The sequence below is a fragment of the Fistularia commersonii genome, chromosome 12 (assembly GCF_037954325.1).
Source record: "Fistularia commersonii isolate RoL2024-O1a breed Wild chromosome 12, RoL_Fcom_v1.0, whole genome shotgun sequence".
Lineage (NCBI taxonomy): Eukaryota > Metazoa > Chordata > Actinopteri > Syngnathiformes > Fistulariidae > Fistularia > Fistularia commersonii.
Window position 1 is genome coordinate 9,333,045 of NC_141295.1, and position 24,867 is coordinate 9,357,911.

Consider the following 24,867-nt stretch of genomic DNA (forward strand, 5'->3'; position numbering starts at 1 on the left):
GAGGGAGAGTGAGAAAGAGGGGAAGGAGGGGTGGGTGGGTGGGTGACCTCGTATGGCATATGGCCTGCTTTCGTTTTGACCTCAAGTCCCCCCCCCCCTCCTCCTACTCCCTCAAGCAGGGCCGCGTAAAAAACCTGGCGCTCTTTATCACCGCGTCCAATGACGACCGGTGCGCCCCTTTAACCGGAAGAAGCGCACTCCTCTCCATCCATCCGGTCCACGCATATACATTTCTTTAAATGTAAGAACTGTGCGAATGAGCTTTCTCATTATGTTTACAGTCAGCGGGCGTGTAATAAACGAACTGGTGGAGTTATAACATGCGCTATTAATTTTTCATTGCCTTTTTTTTTTTCTCCGTTTCGAGGCTAGGGCGCAAAAAAAAACGAAAACATCCAAAGCCTTCACGGTGGATGGAGGGTAAGGGAAGAAGGTGGGGGGGGGGAGGAAGAGAGAGAGAAAGAGAGAGAGGGAACACTTGCGACATCTCCCCCCAATTTGCCTGCGAATGATTATCGCCACCACATTCGTACTAATGTTTAAAAAAGTATACACCCTCCTTCTCCTCCTCCTCCTCCTCCTCCTCCCATCAACCCACCCATCCTCCCATTTCCAGCACTGGAGAGGTAATGAAATATGGTAATGTATTTGGACGCAGGATTAAAGTCGTCCCACCCTGATGGAAGTTTTCCCCAAATTTCCGACCCCTAAAGCAACAACAATTTGTATACATGATTGATTGTGTTTGAATGTTTTAATTGCTTATGTATTTAATTTGCAAATCGGAGAGACAAGGGCGACGGTTGCAATTTACTTCTGTTGGAGGAGGAGGAGGTGGAGGAAGATGAAGAGGAGGGAGGGGGTGGGGTGTCTATATCTCGGATTTGAAACGAAAAAAAAAATTAAAAGTCAAAGGAAAGAAAGAGAAACTAAACAGCAGACCCTGGGTGCAGGAGAAGGACGGTATAATGAATACGGGCAAAAGAAAAAATACTACGCACGAACACACAAGCACAAACACATATATTCCCCTATATATTTATAAATGAATAAACATGCCTATATAGACACACACATATAAATATATATGTATATAAATATGTTTATATATATGAATTGTTTTTTGTAGAGGCTGCTTTATGACACCAAGAGAGCCATTGTCTGAGCTCAGCCAGACCAAAGGGATCTATCTATTGATTTTACAAAGGAGAAAATAAGCACCAAGAATATGAGGATTTTCATGTCCGTGGTATTATATTATCTGTCACATAAACATATATGTATATAGACATAAAACCATGGAATTAGAAACCATGTTTCTGGCGAGCGGATTGGTTTTGGGGTTCTGGGCTCACTCCTCTTGAAAAAATGGGGCCTGACTGAAGGCCCGCGTCCCCGATTTGTGAACCACCAGTTAATGGCCCGATTGTGAATTTATCAAATTTCTTCTGTATTATTTTAACTAAGTCGTTGGCATAAATAAGTAAGTAAATAAATAAATAAATAAATAAATAAATAGAAAGGAGAGGAATTTAACTGAGGTTCGCTGCCTGTCAGATTTCGTATGAAACCCTATAATTCATGGATCCCGGAGAAGAAGAAGAAAAAAAGACACGTGAAATATAAATGAGGATTAGTGAGAATGTTTGGTGTTTGTTTCCTGACAGCAGTGGATTAAAGTGCGGTAACATGGAATCAATCAAGATTCATGAAGTCATTTTTAATGTTGAAGACGAGGGTTGCATGTGAGGAAGATCAGTATTGTGTTATTTAACAGGAAAATATGCAACAAATCCTCATCATATATCCCGTATAACCTTCATATCGGCCCACTGGCTTCACACCCCTGTTTTAATGGTAAAGTTCCCGTGTACGTGGTAGTTGCGTGTACGCGCATGTGCGTGAATGGTGGCACAATGTTCAACGCCCCCTCGTGGATCATCTGGCCAACGACCAAACCCAAGGATCCCACCCCGAGCACCCCCTCCAAAATGTCCAAATTTGAATCTAAACCAAAATTCAAGGGTACAAAAAGCCTGAATAAATAAATATATTGATATTCTAAAATGACAGACTATTAAAAAGTCCCCGCTGCATTCAGATTTGCAGGTGTTTTCATTGCGAGGCAGTTAAACAGAACTGTTAAAAAAATGAGGCGAATAAGCTAGTGTTAGAAATACAAATTCATACATTAAAGAAACTCATACATATATCATACATTGACCTTTTCAGGATATGATATTTTGCCTTGAGGTACATCAAGTCTGCGTGTCTTTGGAGGATTATATGTAGTTTGATAAACGCTGTTATTGTTGTCTCCAATGTCGTGCAAATAGTGTCCCCTTGCGATGACCTAACACACCAAATACTCACTTGAAATAACACGAGTCTGATGCTCCCATTTCGTCCTGTTGCTCTGAACGCGTCTAATTTCTGCAGGAAAAAAAAAACAGTCGGATAAAACTGAAATGATTAAATGTCTAGAAACAAGAAGAAAGGGGAAATAACAGTATGTGAGTGTGTGTGTGTGTTTTTTTTTTTAATTTGGCTCATGCTTAAGGCTATTTGTGTGGTTAATATTACAAGGGCGAGGCTCAGATATGCCCTCTCAAATCAGGTGGGACGAATATCTATTGAACCCCACCTCCTCCTTCGCTTCCTCCTCCCAACACCCCCACCCTTCCTCTGCTCAGTTCGGAGTTTGAACGCGGAGCTCACCAATTGAATTTTATTAAAAAGAAGGATAAGAAGAAGAAGTAGAAAAAAACAACATCCGTTTGGATCTGCAATCAATTAGGTAACGTTTGGGGGGAAGGAAGGGGAGGGGGTATGTGTCTCATATATTTCCTTTTTTTCTCGATTATCCCCCCAGCTAAAGATTTATAACATTGTGTTAGGTGTGCATATGTGTGTGTGTGTGTGTGTGGGGGGGGGGGGTATTTTTAATAAAACACGAATCTCACGCTCAGGCCTAAAAATAGAGAGGGGGCAGTTCATTCAGGCCCTTATTTGTTGCAGTGCACCTTCAGTAAAGATGGACATTTGTCTGAGGCTTTCTGGACTCATTTATGAAATGTCGCCACAACTAAGCCTCGTTTTTAGTAATACCTCATTAATTAGCCGTTTAATATTGACATGAATAAATGGCTATAAAGGCATTAGGATTTTTACTTCGTTAATTGAAATTAAACATATGATCTCCTCCCTGAGACCCGTCGCTTCTCCGGGTCGTTTCTATTGGTCGGCGGGGAACTCGCGCGGGGCCCCATTGGCCCACGGGATTTGCATCGGCCAATCAACGACCGACTCCGCCCCCTCTACGCTCTCCAACGCCGGGCGATGACGTAGGCGTGGCCACTCGCGTCGCGATTGGCTGGAGGCGCCGTGAGTGACGTGGCGGCTGGCCGGCGCGTGGAGGTTACAGTTGGAGGGGGTGTGGAGCGCGAGCGCTGTCCGCACGAGAGCTGGTCCTGAAACGCGGGCTGCGCCAGTGCGGACTCTCTCTGCGCAGGCGAATCAGCCACGTTCCTCTACCTTTTTTTTTTTAAACTTTCTTTCCTATTTTCCCCTCGACGTGGTCTGGCTTAGCGCTTAAAACAGAGCTAAACCAGAAAATTGGACGCGTTTTTTTTTTTTTTTTTTTTTCCACTCACTCAACTCTCAATAGCGAGGGTCGAAAGCCACCGTCTTGAACGTCCCGGTGATTCAGAAGCAGAAGACCCCGCGTTTCAGGATAACAACTCTCCCGTCAGCCAGAGCTCTTTTACAACTTCATCGAGAGGGTCCAGTTTTTTGTTTTTTTTTACATTTTTTTCATTAAAAAAAAAAACGACCCTCCGCATTTCCCGTCTACTTTTCGTCTGTTTGTTGGATATGAGACGTCAGGATGTGAGTCGCCGCGCGCGCTCACTCGCCTTCTCGACGGGAGCTTGTAGCGGACAATAAACCCGGAAGAGCAAAAAAGAGCAAAAACAAACAAAAAATATACAACAAAACAAAAAAAAATCACGACAGAGGATCTGTACGGAGAACTGAACTGCCCCTATCGGCAGACTGACGAGGGAAAGTTGAGCGGTCACAACGGGCGGAAAACCGAAGACAAGAAGAGGAGGGAGGACGGCGGCGTCCGCCCCCCCGCTATCCCATACTTTATTTTGAATTTCGCATAAACTTTGACATGTCTGCTCCCGCCGAGTGAAGCTGCGGGTGAAGAGGGGGGGGGGAAGCCGAGGGAATGAGATCCGCCGTCACCGATCGTCTCCTCCGGAACCTTCATCACACCCGACCCGGCGCCTCTTCCTCATGAGGAACCCTGGCGTTCATTCATTTTTCGGGGGGGGAGAAACCGTATCTTTCCTTCTCTGCCCCGTAGAAACATCCACTTTTTTTTAAAATTCGAAAGCTAAATTCGGTTAAAGTTTTTTTTTTTTTTTCGATTCATCGAGCTTAAAAAAAAAAGTTGACAGTTTTTGAAGGGAACTGCCTCTGATTTCTTTCACTGGAGGTGACGGGCCGTGGAGTGAGACCCCTCGCATCGTCCGGGGGTCACCAGCCCCTCCTTACCGATGGAGATTCACTGTAAGCACGACCCCTTCGCGGCTATGCACCGTAAGTTTATGCCGTTTTCTCATCACTTAACCGAGATCATCCTCATGTCCTCTGCTGTAAACGCCGTCCGCCACCGAAAAAAAGAAATCTCGCGTTTCCACGATTTAATTACCCCCGAGAATTGGAAATTCTTTAATAAACCCTCTTCGTCTCTCTTTCTCCCTCTCTCTCTTTCTCTCTCTCTTTATGTATATATATATATATATATATATATATATATATATATATATATATATATATATAATTTATGTCAAACAAGGTGTTACGGATTTATAATAGTTTATGTTTTTTTTTAAGGTTGCTTTGGAAACCAGCTGTCATGTGAATTATCTTTTTTTTTCCTTTAACAGAGGATTTATGACACTTCTCATGTTGTTTCTTTTTAATCTGCAATGCGTTAATGTTTTCTTGGTCAAAAAAAGAGCCGCTCCGTGGATTAGCGACGTGTTAATTGAATCGCAATTGTTTTCATCAATTTAAACATCAATCCGGTCTTGGAAAAAAAAAATTCTATACTGTGTGACGAGAAGCTGAGGTGCCTTAGTGTGTCGTGAAATTGTAATTACATGTATCATGACTTTGAAACGCGGGCCTACATTGTGTTGTACTGGTTGGTCGCACCTCCCCTTTTTAGAGGGGGAAGAGGGGGCGCAGGGGTCAGGGAAGGAGAGAGAAAGCCGGAGATAAGAAAGTGAGAGAGAGAAAGGGAGAGAGTGTGTATATGTGAGAGAGAGAGAGAGAGAGAGAAAGAGAGAGGGAGGGAGGGAGAAAAATCGGGGTAACAAAGCATGACTAAAAGCTGAACTTGATCCACAGCGTTAGTGTTTCCTCACATCAGCCTGTTTCTGCTCCCACTCCTGCTCCATTCACGGTCCTACTCTGTCCTGGTGCCGGTCCTGATCGCCCCTTATAATAATACCAAAATAATACCAAGGCGCTCCAGCCCCCCCGCGGGGGAACCTCCTCTCCGCCTGTCCGGCAGGTCACATGACACGGCCTCACCCTCACGTTGCCTGAGGACATTTTTGCAGAAAACCGGCTTCGCCCTCGTCTTCCTCCCGGTCCCAACCCGCCCCCTAACTCCCCATCTCTCCTCATAGACTGTTCTTTCCAATGAAATAGCAGGTGCACCAAAATACTCATTACATAGAATAGCGCGTCTCCACGAAGTTGATAAAAGTCAAACCAGTGCGAAAAAACGCCCGAAATTTTTGCTTCACGTCAAAAAGCACAGAAATTGTCCAGTCACAGAGAGATCTTACTTTGTAATAACGAATTATTAACATTGTAAAAGCATCGCAAATCCTGGTGGTTGACATGAGAAGAGGTGGATGATACATTTTTTACATGCGATGAATTGATGGCTGAGAAATGGCGTCTTGTGTTTGACAGTAAAATCGTTTCCCCCGGCTATTAATTGGTTATTATGGCGCAAGGTTCGCAATAGAAGCAGAAACGGAAGTGAGTTGCCGCGCTTTTTTAGTCCGGTGGGACAAAAATAAAAAATACATACAGTATCACCTGAATTAACCCCATTAAAAACAGAACAGTGTAACTTGTTTAAAACATCCACTTTATCATCAGATTATAAAGATTATAAATAACACACGTTTCACTTTTTCCTCAACTTCAAGTTGGGCCACGATCACTCGAGTGATGGACAATCCCACGCACACACACACACACACACACACACACACACACACACACACACACACACACACACACACACACACAAGCTATAACGAATCGCGCACCTTCTCTACGGGGCCAGTGATCCGCGGTGCCGCCGGTAGCTGTTGGGCTCCGGTCAAAAGTTGGGGAAACGCTTTAAAACGATTACAGCTGAAAAATGTCAGAGACAGAGAGAGAGAGCGAGAAAGAGAGAGAGAGAGACTGGGATGAATCGACTGTGACGCGTGGAAATGCTGCTGCGCAAGTGTGTGTCCGCGCGTGTGTGTGTGTGTGTTAAAGTTCAATGCCAACTTTGTTTTGCTTTCTCGATGACGTCTCACACGCGGTATTTCGGTGTATAACCGAGGTTTGGCCTCTGATCGTGTTTTCTTTTTCATTAATTTTTCTTATTTGCAGTAGATCATCGCTGCTGGCGAGAAAATAAATCCTTAAAAAATAAAATCCTGAACAACGATGTATGTAAGTTTAAACAAAAAGACAAGAAATATTCCTGATAATTGTGATGATAATGAGGTGAATTTCATAAACACGCATTGTGATGTTAATGCAACCAAACTGAATGTTAAGCGAGGCTGTGGCCTACCTTGACTCATGAGTTACCCCAAAGAATGGGAGGGGGGTGAAATCTAAAAGGAAAACAGGGAACGTGGTTTCCTGAAGTCGTGTTTTGTATGAAAAAATTAGAATATCTTTTAAGACTGAAAGGAAAAAAAACTTAATTTTCACAATAGCAGCACAAGAGAAACAGCATTTCTCTTCTCTTCTCTTCTCTTCTCTTCTCTTCTCTTCTCTTCTCTTCTCTTCTCTTCTCTTCTCTTCTCTTCTCTTCTCTTCTCTTCTCTTCTTTTAAACGTACAGATGCCAAATAACAAAACCCAGTAAAGTGTCAAAAACCAATTATTATTTGTCATAATGGAGAAAAAAGAGAGTCAGAGAACAACATTGGCCCGCCAGCCCGGCGCATCTCACAGATCTATAGTCTGTTTGTTCAAGGAAATGTGCTTCATCTGTATTCTCAGTGGCAACTTTCTGCTCAGGTTTTCAGTCAAAAGTAATTTCTACAAGAGAGAAAGAGACAGAGGCAGGAATGTTTGTTGCCGTTTTTTCCCCTTTTTGCTTGATTTTTGAGTCTTCAGGCCGTGACGGGGCAGATGAGAGATGGGAGAGAGACACAGGAATGTAGAGGGGAGAGAGAGCCTAATGGACCTTATTTTCTGGATGGGGGAGCTTGAATGTATTCTGCTTTATCTCTGTCTCTTTTTCCTCCTGGAAACAGTGAATCAATCAAACATTTAAGGAGATGCTTGGCTCAAAAGTCGGCTCCTATAAAGGGTAAATAAATAAAATACAAGAAGTGTGAATAATGACCCCCTGCTCCCTTCGCTGACTGTCCCTGTCTGATTCTAAAAATGCAACTGCTTCCTCTGCCAACTCTGCCCTCTTGAGATTGTAGGTTCCAGGTTTAGAGCGGCACATTTGTAAAGCCAAGATGCCTAATTTGGCAAAATCTTTGTATCCAATTTGCAACCAACCCTCCCCAGCGAGCGAGTGTTGATTGAATTTGTGAGAGCAAGTGGTTAATTTGTTTGGTCAGTGTGATGAATCACTGGACCTCTTTCACCAAACTCTCATAACTTGTGAAGAAGCAGCAGCAGCAGCAGCAGCAGAGCTCGAAGGTTGAGTTAATCATAATTTATTTTAATGCACGGGAGATGTGGATATTCACCAAAAAAAACAACAAAATAACAAAAAAACAATTTCCGTGCATTTTTCGGCCTTTCTCATTCGGAAACGTGGCGAAAATAACAAGATTAAGTTCAGTTTCGCTCTAAAAACGAGAGTGCATCTCTTTTTTTAGAGAACTATACTACAGATAAACAAATGCTTTCATGGGATGTGTAGGTTTGAGCAGTTTTTCAGTATTTATAAGCCTCGAAAATAAATTTTAAACACATAATCCCCATCGCCTACTCCAAGAGCGGCGAGGGCCCGAACGTCTAATGCCAACAGTAAATACACAGATAAGTGAATAAATAGTTATCTGGCGTTTTTTTTTTTGTAGGTCACAAGTCATTCCTCTCCATCTCTTTACAAAGCAAGGCGTATTTCAAGCCCTGGCCCAGATAGGAAAGGTGAAAGGAACCATTTCATTTACTCTTATCTTGGAAGCGGGGAGCGAGAGCGGCTGAGGCAGTCGTCGCCGCAGATACCTGTGGTGAGAAGGACGGAGCACAGTAGGTTTCTATAAACCACCTCTTGGAAAAACTGTGTTTTTATGCGGCAAAGGGGTTTAGGAAATAACAATAAAGTAAGGGGGGAGTGGGGGATGCTTTTACACAGGAATTATACAAAGCTTTCACCACAAAGAGGGAGGGAGCGAGCGTTTAAATCCTGAATTTGCCCATGTAGGTCACCCGGCTCTTTTGACTTGAGAAACATCTGAGAATGCAAGTTTCGTCTCTGAGATTCCGCCTTCGTGATTTTTTTTTTCGAAGAATTTTGAGAGCGAATAGACTCAAATGTCCCATTTCGATCAAAAACTCCCACACAGTTCCCTCATGTTGAGCCGAAAAATGCCAATTAGTTATTTCTAACCCCTAAACCCCTTCTCTCTAGATAGACAGCCCCAGAGTCAAGAACATAACATTGAATATAAATGATACACGATATAAATGAGAAAAATATGCTTATGATTCCCCTTCAGCAACCTCATATTATTTATTTATTTACCTATTTCGAATCTCAGAATTTGATTTTGCAAGAATTCGATAAAAAAAAAAGTTACCTAAAAACTCAACAATATATCTGTAAGAAACCCAGCGAAAATCAGAAATAAATATCCAATGAAAAAGAATCGAATCATTGTGAAAAAAACTGATGATACAAAAATATTTCCGTTCAAGAATTACCCTCACTTCAGGGATACCATAGGGGTATTCGTATCCAGAGCTAGTGGTAGTTGGGTCACACTAAACAAACTTTGAGTTGCTCTGCTTTTTATGATCAAGCCTCTAAAATAAAAGATTATAATATCTGCATTAGATCCGGTCCGTTTGGAAATGTGACATATTTCTACTGCATGTAAAGCGAACTGTTTGTTGGCATCGGCGCACCTGACAAACGCTACTGTTTTTCTCTTTTTTTTTTACAAGGTAATTAAACTGATCATACCGTTATATTTGACACCAGTGAAACGTTGCACATGGTGAGCACTCGTGTGCTCTGCCGAACGGATACGACTGCCTAAATATTGCTGTCTTTTACCGAGAGTGATTGCTTTTCAAATGTTGCTGTCGGCGGCAGGCATCTGCATAATGACCTGTCTTTTATCTCAAAGAGTGACCGTTCACATCCATTTTGAAATAGCGTTGAGTTCACAGAATGAGACTCTAGACTTGACACTGTTGTTTTTATCCCTGATGTGCAGACCTATTTGTATTTTGGCTGGAGGAGGCTCTCTGCGTATTTCTTTATTTTATGCTGATGGAGAAAAGAAGAGAATGGGGGACAGGTTCAGGGGAGAGCTTTGTGTTTAAGGGGGTATCCCTGCTGGGGTAATGTGTTTAAAATCTATTACCCCTTCAGCTAGGATTAGTATGTGTGTGTATGTGTGTGTTTGTGTTTCCCCTAAAGACATTATCATTATGGAAATACAAAAGCCAATGGATTACAGAAATGCTGGTTGATTTATATGCTGCTTTGCCTTTGGTGGGATATATACAGTATATATACAAATAGTGGCGTGGAGATGGAGTGTCAGCATCGCCGAAATAGTCCTCCCTACATCCTTTTTTTCGTCGTTTTTCATCACACAGGTGTACTGTATTTGACTCAGTGTGACTTTGAGGGACTGATGTCAGGGTCGACATGTGTAGGTGAAGGAGCTGACCCGGTTTAGCTAGCTGACGTTTTTCAGTGTGGGGTTCAAAAACGGTGCGAGAGCATATTTGGCAGTCTGCTGTGACCCAATGCTGAGCAATCCAGATTCATATTCTATTCTATTCTATTCTATTCTATTCTAGTCTATTCTATTCTATTCTAATATAGTACAGACTATCCCAGTCGATTCCATTCTATCCCAGTGTTTCACTCTCACCCTTTCATCCCTCAGGGGTAATATTAGTGGTATAATTCAGGTTCTGGTCAATAATTAATTGAAATCCCTTCATTTACTTGGATCTTAGCTTAATCTTCTTGTGGTTTATAAATGGGCCAAGTTTACACTTTGAGACGGTCGAGGAGCAAGCGTGCCAGACAAGGAAAAATATTGTTGGGCAGAGTGAGAGCCGATGCCCCGCAGGTGGGGATCTGCTGAAGTTTGGGCAGAATTTATCAACTAAACTGTGAGTTATCATGATTACTGTTGATCCGGCACATTCACATGCTCAGTAGTGCAAGTAGCCGACAGAAGGTAGAGCACACATTTAGGGAACAGCTTTTTTTGCTTTACTTTGTCCACTGGTGCTTTCCTAATGTTTGACACAGATTTTGTCCTGACAACTCCACAGCAAAACTTTTTTTTTCTTTTTTCAAAAAATTTACTTTAATGTAGCCGTGACGCAGTAAAGGACAGAGTGCTCAAGGATGACGAATTTTAATATGTGGTTTTGGGCATGTCACTGCCCCCTAATATGCGTCTGAAAATCAGTTTACTCTGTGCTCGTGTGTAACCTTTATGATTCCTTCCCCTGGAAAATGTCCATGTCAAAAATGAAGGTTATGTTCAAATTTTGTGACAGAAATTCAGAAGTGTGTTTCTTATTTACTTCTGTTATTTACATTGTCACTCAAATTAGACTCTCACTTCAGTTCACGAGCTCATATTTCTCAGTTTCGCCAGCTCCCACTCGCCCTCTTTTTTTTTTTTTTTTTTTTAACCTCCAACTGTGTCATTGTCTCTTGCAGGACATGGTGGAGTGAACCAGCTTGGAGGTGTGTTTGTAAATGGCAGGCCGCTCCCAGATGTAGTGCGACAGAGGATCGTAGAACTCGCCCATCAAGGGGTTCGTCCCTGCGACATCTCACGCCAGTTACGAGTCAGCCATGGGTGCGTCAGCAAGATACTGGGCAGGTAATAAATGCACACTTCAGCGGTCAGAATTCACTGCTGTGCCAGCAGAGACGAAATGCTGGCCTGCTGGTTCGATGTGATTTAAATATTCTTTTAAATAATATCAACTTTTGAGGTGCATTTAATGAAATGGACTTGATGCAGTTTTTGAATCATTCATCTATAACAGACAACGCACACTCATTCCTAAGCAGTTTAGCTCTTCTTTTCCATTCTTCTTTCCCATTATAGTTTCAGGAGAATCTCCCTTTGACCTTGTATTCTTTTATTTTTACACAACATTTTTTTTTTTTACTGTTCACTTTCCTCTCCCTCACTATGTACTGTAATTCTCATCCAGTCAGTCTTAAAATGTCAGTGTCTTCTCTCACTCCCCTTCAGTCTCTGTCTGTCTCTCGCTCTTCTTCTCCCTTTTCAAAGCTAAATTCAAAAGTAAATCCTTGCTCATTCCGTCCCCTGGAGAAGAAAGAGGGACAAAAGGAAAAAGATTCATCACTTTTTGGAATTAGCATCAAAATGAAAGTGGCACCATATTTCTGTCCCAAAAAAAGGCAAAGGGTGATGGAGAATAGGAGAAACACAAGAACAGGGAGCATAATCAAAAAGAAAAAGGCATGTTAAAGATGTGAGAGGAAGAGAAAAAAAATGAATAAGAGACAGAGAGACCATTTGTGGGGATGGAGGGGAAGGATTAGCCACAGCGACCCTCAGCTATATCAAAAAATGTGTTGCTCATTGTTCTCCCTTGCCTTTTTCTCTCTCCCTCCTTCTCTCTTACTCTCCCAATCTCTCTTTCTCTCTCTCTCCCCCCTGTCCTGGCCGTTCAACTCACTGAAGCGTTACCGTGAGGGGGAGGAGAAGGGATCGAGGGATGGAAGGAGGGAGGGTTGTTTTATCCTATTCTCTCTGTCTCTCTGGTGCCAGGAGAACAAAAACACCAACTCTACCACCCTGTGTGTGTGTGTGTATGTGTGTGTGTGTGTGTGTATTGTGTATTGTGTATTGGCTCATCACTGCGGATATCAATAACCATGCTCGTTTACTCACCAATGATTCGCCTGTGAATAATTTAAATAGTTTTCATTTGAAAATAGATTGTTTTTGCTGTTGGTGTGTTTATACTCGTTATAGTGGAAATGTGTAAAACACACACACACACACACACACACACACACACACACACACACACACACGCGCGCGCGTGCATGTGCGTGCACACACACACACACATACACACACACACACACACACACACACACACACACCTGCACAGTCACAGGTATGCACACTGACACACACACATGCACCAAAGACACGTGGAAAGACAAGCAAGGAACTGCACATTTAAAGGAACAAACATCTTCACAGAAGGGATTTCTCGTCCATACAGCAGTTGAGGGAGAGAAGAGAGAGAGGGAGGGAGTGAGAGAGAAGCACGTTTAAGACTGACTGACAGCTTGCATCCACACACTGCATCCCCCCTTTTCTGCAAGCTGTGTAGCGCATTTGCTGTCCCCCCCCCTCCTTCACCCCCCTCACCCCAACCCCCTGCCCCAATGGCCCTTCTGCATGCAAATACATAAATGAAATAGCCGTAGTGGACACGAAATGCCTGACTCTTTTTATCTGCTTGTTGATTTACTTTTGCATCTGTGTATCTGTCATCACTACCCTCTTCTTGTGTCTCTGTGATGGTGCGAAAGGACTACTGGAAACGATAGACATTTTCAATTCCTCTAGAGGAATTGAAAATGTCTATTGTTTCCAGTATTAAGCAGGTATTTCTTAGAGTCTAAGAAATACTTATGATGAGGTGTATATTTTTTTTTTCTACATTTTTTGCTTACATAAATTCAGTTGGTGTCGGTATCTATACTGAATTAATATCCACCTGCTGACACGCAGTGAGGTGGGAGACCCCTCTAGGAGAAGTTACCTAGCTACAAAGAAGCATGAAGAACAGCAACAGTTTAAAAAGGAAATAAAATTTGATTAGAAATGCAGCGATTTGTAGTTTGCAGAGATTTTAAGCTTTGCAAAACCTCCTGAAAACCCAAAGTCAAACAGGGTTTCAGCTTGGCCAAGTGGTTACGTCAGATGTAAAGAAAATGGTGGTCTTCTTAAATGTAAATAAGCAGCGAAGGATAGAAAATTTGGACTTCATGACCTACTGATCATTATCAAGACAGTGACACTGTGTGAGATTTTCAGGACAAGTGGGGAAAAAGGGACAAACCATATAGTTTTTTTTTTCTCTTTCTTTTTTTTTTTCTTCAGTCGTGACTGCAGTGAGGAGGTCATTCTGGTTGGCCAGAAAGGGAAAGTGACAAGGCTGAGTGGCTGAATGATTTTTAAATTATCCCAAGGAGGAAAGACCTAAAGGAGCTGTGAAACAACAGAAGGATGTTTAACACAGCAGCTGTCTTCAGCCCAGTATGAATCTTTTCAGCAGTCAAGCAGAACTCCAGCCTGATGATGTCACACTTTTGTGACAACCACTGAAACGATCTGTCGGCGATCACGTGTTTTCAGAATTTCGAGCGGTAACAAGGAAGAATCCTTCAAAGACAAAACTCTCCTTGCTGGGCTCATGAATTGGAAGAAAAATCTTTTACATTCTCCTCTTTTTTTCAGCTATTTTATTATCTAACCAAATCCAGAACAATATAGTTTATTCTGTTTTCTGCCACTATTGCTAATATTGTCATAATAAGAGCACCAACATTTTAAGCACGTTGTTATATAAAATATATATGAGGATCTGCTTTTATATGCTGTTGCATTAAAAATTAGTGTTGTATTTTCAATTTTAGTTTCTGGATTTCAACATTTATTTTCTTCGGCCTGCCAGCAATGAGAAAAACATGATTTTCTTTCTTTCCACTGGGTGGCAGGTACTACGAAACAGGTAGTATCCGTCCCGGTGTAATCGGGGGATCCAAACCAAAGGTTGCTACACCCAAAGTGGTCGACAAGATTGCCGATTACAAACGCCAAAACCCAACCATGTTTGCCTGGGAGATCCGGGACAGGCTCCTGGCAGAGAGAGTGTGTGACAACGACAGCGTCCCCAGTGTCAGCTCTATCAACAGGTACTATGCTATATGTATGTGTGTGTGGATTTGTATGATTCAGAATTAACTTATAGCAACAGGTATAGATTGAAGATAGAACAGAGATCAATATAATACTGTGTTTTATAAGTGTGTGAGTGTCTGTGTGTGTGGGTCTGGAAGTGGAAAAGGAGAATAGCAAAGAGGCCCCAGTCTCCATATGTATGAAGTGGCTGCAGCTCAGTGGTTCAACACGATGGTACAATGACAACCCTTTCCCCTGAGCATAGAGGCAGAGAGAGGGAGGGATAGTGAAATAAGAGAGAGAAGGAGTGAGCAAAAGATGCAGACAAAAGGGAGGGAAGGTGCACAAGGGTAAGGAAAGAAATTGACACAAAAGGAAAGGAAAGAAAGGGAGAGGAAGAGAAGGAAAGAGCAGAGTGTAGGAGAGGAAAAGGGGAGGGAAGTAAAAGAAAGGGAAGGAAAGAGGAAGAAAGGGCTTGCATGAGCAGCCAAGCAGGAAGTGTGAGGCCCCTCTGCCATGTCAGCCTACCTCAGCCACTTCTCTCTCTCCCTCTCTCTCTCTCTCACACACACACACACACACACACATACACACACACACACACACACACACACACACACACACACACTCCCACGATGGTCATGTTCTCTCCGTCACTCAGAATCCTCTTTTTCACATATACACACACAAATGACCACTTCACACACACTAATGTTTCTCCTTTCCTCCTTTAGGATCATTCGGACTAAGGTTCAGCAGCAGCCTGGCCAAACAGGCTCAGTGTCGGCTCACAATTTAGGTATGTCGCCACTATGAAATCCTGTTTTGAAATGTCAAGGCGTATTTTATAGCAGGACGGTTTTCATCTGTATTTCAGGAGTAGACCTTGTGGGCCGTGTTTGGAAACAGAAAAAAATGTTGAAATTCAGAAAACAACAGCGCATCCGGTGGACCCATGAGAAATACGTGGCATAACCATTAAGCTCATTGCTTGAAAGCTTGCAAACAGATTAACCAAACATTCGAATAACTTACTTTTTTTGTCCACTTTTATCTTTCTTTAACAAGTCACCAGAGCATTTGAGGGTTCTTTATTCCTTAAATATGGAAAGACCAAGGGAAGCAATGACAAACGAATGAAACAGTTTAGACATTAAGAAAATGATGGCGCTGTTAATAAAGATAGTGAGGCTTTAGCTTTATCTTGACTTAAAAGATAAGCAGAGAGGCATTAAGATCTGTGAAGTCTGTGACTGGAATGAAACTGACAACACTGTGGTTATGTGGAATGAATACAAGACTATTTATTCAGAAAAATCCCAGTTAACAGCAAGGTGGATTATCATTACCAGTCACTGGTAAGTCAATTAATGCAAATTTGTTTGGGAAATTCGCCCAAAGTATAAGGTCTTTAGAGCATATGCTGCAACATTTCCGGTCTCATCAAGCTGCCCTCTAGATCGGCTCCGTGCCAGCCTCTCCACGGGGCTTCATATCAATGCATTTGTGTTCGCCACAAACAGGAGCTCACAATTATTTTTGCCTTTTATTTGATAAAATCAGCATGATTTATTCTTTGTCCAATCGTGACTTTCTGCTAATAAGCAATGAAGGTAGTTTGGTATATGAACCCGCCCAAGGACAAATGATACTTTTGCCTATGTTTACAAAGCTGGATTTCATCAGTTTTGAGAAATATTCATAATGAATCCCAAACTTTAAAATCTGTGAAGACATGAATTTCCTTTTGAAAGACACCACCAAAATGTCATCATCATTGTTCTATTTATTGAAAAATTCCAAATCTAAATCTGAATAAATGAAAGAATAAAAAGGTTTGTAATATTATCAGGTCATAGACTAAAGCAATATCATCTCCTTTTATTTGAAGAAGATCTCAGATTATGATATTATGAGGCCCCCCATTCTTTCACTCTCACTCTCTCTATCTTTGTCCCCCTCTCTCTCTCTTTCTTGCCCCCAGTGGATCATTTCAGTGTCTTTCATATCTTCATAATCACACTTTGTCTATTAATCTAAATTAATTTCACACACACCGCTCCCCGTTTCCTGCCTTTAGTACACATTCAGCTGCCGCACGCGCACTGACACACACACACACACACACACACATACACATACACACACCCTTTTAGACGCACCAAAACACACTCGCACACGCTTGCAGATTATACAGATAAATGGGTCCCACTCCCAGGCGGAAAATTGAACATTTGGATTTGCAGAATAAAAGCATTACGTTCTGATAAAAACAGAGCGAAAAGAAAGAGAAAGGAAAATCAGATAATTGAAGTGCTAAATCAAGTGATGGGAGAACGAGGGATATGCATTCATTATAATCTCCTTGTCGTTAGTGAAAGAGTTACTGCTGGAAGGGACCTTGATCCTCTGGTGTGTTTTTTTTTTTAACTCCCTTTTTGGTCTTGTCTCTCTGTGTTGGGGGTCTGCTGGGAGAGAGGATTAGGATGTCTGTCTCCACACCTTTCTGTCCCTCCTGGGATACCATACTGTCACTCAGACCCATGTCTGCTTAGTGGGGCACAGATAAGGGACCAAGGACTAAGTGACTGTATGTTGTGTTTGTGTGTGTGTGTGTGTGTGTGTGTGTTTTTGGAGTTTGCCGCATATTTGTGTGTGTGTTTTTGTGTGCGTGTGTCTGAAGGGGTGACAAGTATGTCGCTGTGTCGCCCAGCGAGGAACTTGTCTCCTCCAGGGGCGAGATTAGAGGGAGACAAACATGACAGACTCCTGCCCTTTGTGTCTTTTGCTGGCTTTACTTGAGTTGCACAGCCAAGTTACGGTTGTTACATCAAACCGCATCTCCAGTGCTTTAAGAAAGAAGAAACTAGGATTGGATTAAAGAAAACGCCGCATTACTTTTCCTCATTTTTTACATTTAAATGTCCACAAAGAGCATAATCAGGAGGATGCTAAATTATTCAACTAAAATATTTGCATCCAAATTTCGTATATTCATTCTGTTTTAGGCTCTGTCATGCATGCCAACATTATGACCATTCTTGAAAATTCTCCACCTTTGAATATCCATTATGAGCCCCCTGCAAACATGCTTGATGGAAAGAGTAATTGTGTATAATCCACAAAATCACCCCAGACAAATGAAGCTGATACGGTCTAGTGGGTCAATGCTCTTATTTACATCAGAACTCTGGTTTTATTTTGAGAATTGTACTACTGCTTGGGATGTTTTGAGAGATATTTTTTTTTACCTCTGCCTGTCAGAGCAATGGCAGCTTTTTTACTTATTTCTAAAATGAAACATTCACAACAAATCATCATTGTGATCTGTCTTCAGCAACATCGGTGGCTGCAACACAGGTCTCAGCAGTAACCAGTGACTCCGCTGGCTCGTCGTACTCCATCAGTGGCATTCTAGGTATCAGTTCAGCTGCTGATGTGGGAAAGAGGAAGAGGGATGAAGGTGAGCAATAAGAGTATATTTCTCGTGTTTCTGAGTGTATTTCCAGTTTTGCATTCTTGGTGTTTTTCTAGTATTCCCACATGCGCTACACACACACACACACACATGCTCACACTTTTCTGTTTTCATATACAAATAAACAACATATATAAACACATCACACTGATAGATAGCCTCAGGACCCCCTGTTTTCCTTCTCAGCATGGAGAGCCCAGATGGGAAGAACTCAGCACTTGAGGATCAATGACAGATGTGTGTGTGTGTGTGTGTGTTTGTCTGTGTGCGCGTGCATACGTGTGTGCACGCGTGTGCGAGCGTGCATTCAGTATGGGTGTTCAAAACCAAACATCTTCATTCAAAAAAAAATGTTCTTCACTTGAGAGCTACCTGAGAGGAAGTTTATGCATACACTATTGATCATACCTGCTGTCATCCTGGATCAATGTTCCATGCATGTTAAAAGAGGTGTTTGAACACACATGAGAATGTTCTGACGTGTATTGTGTATGCATTTGTATATTTGTGAAAGTGCATGGTTTTGTGAGTCCGTAGGTAGTCGTTTCGGTGGCATTAAAAAGCCATCACACAGACAGTTTCCTACGGTAAATGAGACAGGACCAGATGTCGTAGTGGGGGTGTGCGGTGTGTGTGTGTGTTAAGGACAATCTTTTTTCTCTCCCTACCTCACATACACACCTTCATGCTGTTCCCCACTGCAGATAAATTACCCAAATATTCCAGCAGAATTCTGGATGAATCCCTGTGCACCTCAGACATCCTGATGTGGCCCACTTACCTGCCAGCAGAGAACAAAACCTATCATGATGTCTCTTCTGCAGACATCAGCTTCCTCCATGACTTCATAAGTGTGTTTTGTGAAATATGCCAGCTGTATAAGTGCATTATCAAACTTGGCAGAATATTGACCCATAATATTTATATGATTTCAGCCTGTCAGCTATCATGATATTCAGCACTGCCAAGTTCTATCTCAGAGATATTAAATCCCTACCTCCTTCCCTCCCCAACTAAACAAAAGGGTGCTTCAAGTTAGGATTTCAAGGATTTCAAAACTTGGATGAGGTTTATCTACCCCTCTGCTCAACATTTGATGTAATTTTAAGACTGCTTTTCATTTCATACTATGTAATGACAACTATTGAATAGGAATTCATGAATATTCATTTGCTGTATAATCTATATTCTAAACTATTTTTTTCCTGCATATAAACATACCAATTTGTCAGTCAGAAACCCTACTTGTCACTCTAATGTAGGAGTCAGAATGCTTGTCATTGCTGATTCTAATTCTAACGGTAAATTCCAAGGTTTACACAACTGTACAAACACAGTACACTACACAATGATATCAGTGAAATGAAAATGATTTCAGAATTATATGCATGTTCAGTATAGCTGAGCAGTGGTATCAGCTTTAGTAAGGCTGTTCCCAGTGTGACAATTTCAAATGGCTTCAATGAAAAGGGTCCTGTTTTTAATTATTAGCAACATTACTTTAACATGAATAATAAGCAATTAAATTCTGTGTATGTTACTCTTGCTATTATTTGTGCTCCTTTCCTGTGGCGAAAACTTAATGTGCAGCACTAAGAGGTCCGTAATCTAATTAGGATCATTATCATTTCACTTTGCTCTGTATGTTCGTGATGTGCTGCACTGAGGCTGGACTTTGTGTTTTAATTTCAGCTCAACAATGCTGAATCACTTCACTGAAGCATTCAGAAAGCCTAATTTGAGCTTTGTGTTGCTCGTGTCATGTTTGCTTGGGCTTTATCCTCTGTCTTTCTGTGACAGAGGTCTGTGGTTGGCTCGGTGGTCTAATTAACAGCATTGCTAATCACAACTTCCATTAGAGCAACCCCCGCTGGATAATGACACACACACGCAGCAAGGGGTGACAGGAGGAACAGCATTCCTTGACAGAGACAAACACATACACAAACACACAATAATACCTCGGGACAATCCATACCCGTATGTTACACATGCCGGTCTCTCACATTCTTAGAGGTCTTCAGTCACACAATCTCTCTTGTGAACAAGTGAATATCTTTGTATAATAAGACAGTAAGTAAGGGGCCCTGTATCTTGCAATGAGCCTTTTCCTGGATGTGAATGGAGACAGAAGCAATATTTCAATTAATAGACCTTATGAACATTATGAAATGTCATAATGGAAAAAGCATAGTTCACAACTGCCGTTCTGGCTGAAATGGATGAGATTTTGTTTGTTCCCTAAGCCCAGTATTTACTGATCTCCCATAATTACAGTTTAGATCATATTAATTTTTGCTTAATTTTCATTTTTCTTATGACAGACAAAAATACAATGTTTGCCAACAGCCCAATTTGAAGACAAGAAAAAAACAGAAAAAAATCTTCAAATATTGTTTCTAATTGTTGTTTCTGATATGACTGGCTATTATTTTTTGTGAAATATCATATTGTATCACTTTGTATTGTAATTATATAATGGTAAAATATATTTGCGTCATATGGCAGGTGTAAATGGCAGCTCAGCAGGAACAAAGAAATCATGATTATAAGCCAGCCTATGTGATGCACTGAAAGATTGGAAAATGTGATAGTGAGAACAATTTGGCAGTGTGAAGCTCGTTGTATTAATTGAAATTGCCATTTTAGCACCGATATTCAAAGCTGAGCAGAAGGATGGAATGCATTATGTCAATAAGGGTCTTCACAAGCTTTGGTAAAACAAAAGTGTGTAAGTGAAGGGGGAGTGTGTGTGGGGGTACAGCCCTGTGGTGACCTGTGCCCTCAGCCAAAGAGATGGGAAGTGGGGGATGACCGGGGCAGAATGCAGATAATGGGATTGAATAGAACAACTTGACTTGTGGGGGCAAATGTGGGCTATTGTGTCCTGACCTACTCAGTAACACACAGAGACGTGTGTGTGTGTGTGTGTGTGTGTGTGTGTGTGAGTAGGGAATGTTGACTGAAACATGATAATGTTTTTTCTCTTTTTTTTTTTTTTTTTTACCAAAAAAGATAAATACAGAATCTCATTAGCAGTATCATTTAGCTGCCCAAATGGACCTAAAAACCTCTTTGTGTATCCACTCTAACATGCACAGCTTGCCAGATAAAATGCATTGGGAATGAACAAGAAACGGTGAGGCAAGGACTGAAGGCTGAATCAAAGGAGCAGTACTTGCTCCACCCTCCACCTGGATCTCCTCTTATCCCTATCCATTTTTTTTATAAAATAATTGAAAATGTATATAAGTCAGACCTAGATGCTGACATTTCTAATTGCCAGGAAAGGCAAATCTCTTCATCTGATTCAATAAACATTTATGTCAAATTTTTGAAAGCTATAAAATCATTCCCCTATAACAAAACCATTGCATATGGGAGTGTGGCTCCTCTTTTTCGGATGATGCTTCCTATAAAATCAGTAAGTGCCTCGAACACTGTGAGCTACATTTTCACTTTGTGAAGACATTGTGAGCATGAGATTGCCTCTAACTCTTATTGACCTATTGCATTATTGAACTCAGCCTTTTTCAAACGAATGTATTACAACCGTGTTAATCGTCCGTTGTAAAAAATTTTTTTAATGAGGTCTAATGAATGTAATCCACAATTAGTGCAAAGAGCTGACTGTTCTTTTCACCTGATACAGGGAAGGCATTCAATCAAACATAGTACCAAACAGTGCTTTTTGTGTATCATCCCAGGACAGGTCATAGCTGCTCCCTTAGCTCATTTCTCTTTGCCACTGAGCCACTTGCCATCTGTGAGAGGGTTTGCACATCTATTGAACTTATCTGACTAGGGAGCATAGATTACACTTCTTTATATGAGTGACATTGTTATCTTCCTTTTACAGAGTGAGCAGTCCATTATACTGAAATTTTTGGAGATGTGTTTAGGATACAGAATTGGAAGAAAAGTGATTTCATGCCACCGGCTGCATAATCTCTATTTCAAAATTACAGTAAAACTGAAATAGCTTGAAGCAGATTTGACACCAGACATTTCGTTCCCATTATTTTGGGTGAAATTCCTCGAAAATATCCGAAAAATTGGGCGTTTTTGCAAAGAGGGCTTTTTCTCTCTGCGAAGAATAGAAGAAAATTATTTCTTCAGTAGGTTATGCCACTTTCAAAAAATCTGCCTTTTCTTAAAAATAGACATTTTCCATCAGTTTGACAAATTTTAATCACATCATCAAAGTCAATGATAATGTCCTTTATCTATGGTTTCAAAGCTCATTGAATATCAAAAAAGACATTTACAGAGACAAAGAGAAATGTGGGCGTATTCAGACTGCTGTGTGTCTGACATTATTACTTGGCAGCAAAGGAAACTATCATTATTTTTTGGAAATAAAATAAAAAAAAGAAAAAAAAATACACATTTATATAAAACACTTTTCATTGGTGGTTGATGAAAAAGAGATGTTAAAATAGCTGCCTGCCAGTACTTCATTTTTTTTCTGCAAGAATTAACAAGTTGCATGAAAATAAAAAGATGAGACCTTCATTCAGGCTTCAGTTTCTGGAAACCAGACGCTCTCTTCATGTCACTGTGATGCATCCTTGACGGCTGGAGGCTAAAAGCGATTAGTAGTTTGAAAGATGTCTAACAAGCAATTAGAAATCACTTAGGGCAACATGGTGGTGCAGCGGTTATAGCACTCCCCCCTCACAGGCAAGACGGTTTCCGGTTTCATTCCAACGAGGGAGTTTGCATGTTCTTCCCATGCCTGAGTGGGTTTTCTCCATGTTCCCTGGTTTTCTCTCACAGTCCAAAACCATGTAACGTTATGGTGGATGGTTGTATGTCTCTATGTGGTCAGTGGTTGAATGGTTCAAGTTATACTCCATCTCTCTCCCAGTGTCTTTTGGGATAAACTGCTATCCTCCCTCGACCCGGTGTGCTGGTTAAGTGGTATTGAAAATAAATGAATTAGCCTTATTTACTCGGTTAAAAGAGTTCTTCCCCCCCTACAACTGATTTTTCCCAGTAATTATACATCAGTTATTATGGCCACATAAATTGTTTGCCTCATTTCCCTTTTTTCTAGGAGGATCTAAGAAGTGGATTATATTGCATGTCCCCTGTCAGTATAGAAGATGATGAGGAACAACATGACCAGGCTTTTCTTGTGGTCTTTAGATATCAAGTATCAATTAAAGGGGATTTGCATTCACCTTCTTCTACATAAGCAAAGACATTGTGTTCATACCAGTGTTTTGTTAAGCACAGTATTTGCAAATCAACAATTGATCACCTCATGATCAATTACTATTAAATTCCTTATTGATATGAGGAATTTAATAGTAATTGATCGCAATGTCAGACAGTGTTTAATTTCAAGAGTAAGTTACCTGAGCTCACATTTATTTATCATATGATGAAAATATGATTTATCTTTTACAGACACTGGAGGGATTTAGGATGAAGGGTACACGCTGTACCTTAAATGACCTCAATGGAAAAAAATAAAACATGTAAAACGAGTTGCTCATGTGCTTTTCCCTTGGATTAACTTTTATCTGTATTTTGATGTGTTTTGTTTGTTGTTTACTCTGTATTATGAAAAATCTTGATAGTGGTGCTGGGGAAGACACACACTCACACACACACACACAGACACACACACACACACACACACACACACACACACATAAGCACTGGATCTGTGTGGCCAAGAACAATAACCTATAACCAGTGAAATAAGATGCACAGTAGAGGTGCTGTGAACCCTGCAAAACACAAGCGCATGCATATGCAGACAAGTAAATAGAAACCTCAGCCACTCACTCACACACACACACACACACACACACACACACACACACACACACACACACACACACACACACACACACACACAGAAGGGACTGAAATCCACTAACAGGTGACAACCCATCAACCTCTTGAGGTATTTGGATTTAATAAGTCATCTGTAATTGGGTTGTTGAAAAATGGCAACAGTAGGCTAAGTAAGAAGGAGATAGGGGAGGAAGGAGAGAGAGAGGGAGAGAGAGAGAGAGAGAGAGAGAGAAAGAAAGAAAGAAAGAATTAGAGAAAGAGAAGGTGGAAAAGACTGAAAAAAGGCAGAAAGAAGAGAACAATAAGGGCTCATTGTTTGTTTTGTTCTGCTCTGAAAAAGAGGGAAGAGAAGCGCTTCCCTTCTGAGACTGACTCACAGAGATAGAGGCAGCTGCGAGCATGTGTGTGTGTTTTTGTTAGTGTGTGTCCAACAGTGAATAGGATTTAACCCGTCACGGCAATGAGTTTCTTTACCCATCCATGGATACAATGAGACCAGCCGGATATCAAGCTACCCACCCAGTCTCAACAACACCCACCAGAAAAGACACTCCTACACACTTTCAAAGAATTAATGGACAATAGTGTAATCATAAACAAAAGTGTTTCTCTTAATGTTTGATTGCAGTAGTTTGTGTTGTTACCCTTGTCCTCCATCTTTGTCTGCTTCTTTGTGGTTGCTCTGTCACAGCGGACTTTGGTCAATCACTCTGTGTACATGTGTATGTGTGTGTGTGTGTGTATATATCTGTGAGAGAGAAAGAGAGAGAGAGAAAGCAGAAAGCAATAAGCCAACTGAAATGGTGCCATCAGAGCTACATGATTGATCAATTGAATTCCATCATAGGGACTGGCCAGTAGGATTAAATGGGTCGCCGTGGGTTACCAAGCTAAGCATCAAACTGGTTTTATCTCCTACCTGATTGTTCTGTCACCAGAGACTTGGGCTATAGATATACTCACACTGCAGCTAGCATGTGTGTTTGTGTGTATGCTTGTGTGTGTGAGGGGGGGCATCTCGGAGGGGGACAGATTATGATCAAGAACTGTGTTTGTCAAAGGAAAAGTAGCTGAAAGGGTCCTTGTGTACTGAGAAGGTATGGTGTGGGTTTTGGGACTATGTAGT

The 24,867-nt window shown here is 41.3% G+C and overlaps 1 protein-coding gene across 2 annotated transcripts in view; it reads left to right on the forward strand.

Annotated features, from left to right (window-relative positions):
* Nucleotides 1-3,708: 3,708 nt before the first annotated feature.
* Nucleotides 3,709-24,867, forward strand: part of pax5 (paired box 5) — a 42,630-nt gene continuing 21,471 nt past the window's right edge. For both annotated transcript variants that reach the window (XM_086156892.1, XM_086156893.1), the window contains exons 1-5: nucleotides 3,709-4,608; nucleotides 11,209-11,374; nucleotides 14,269-14,466; nucleotides 15,187-15,251; nucleotides 17,790-17,915. In XM_086156892.1, coding sequence (XP_086013018.1) covers nucleotides 4,566-4,608; nucleotides 11,209-11,374; nucleotides 14,269-14,466; nucleotides 15,187-15,251; nucleotides 17,790-17,915 — 598 coding nt within the window. In that variant the 5' untranslated portion in view covers nucleotides 3,709-4,565. The remainder of the gene's footprint in view (nucleotides 4,609-11,208; nucleotides 11,375-14,268; nucleotides 14,467-15,186; nucleotides 15,252-17,789; nucleotides 17,916-24,867) is intronic.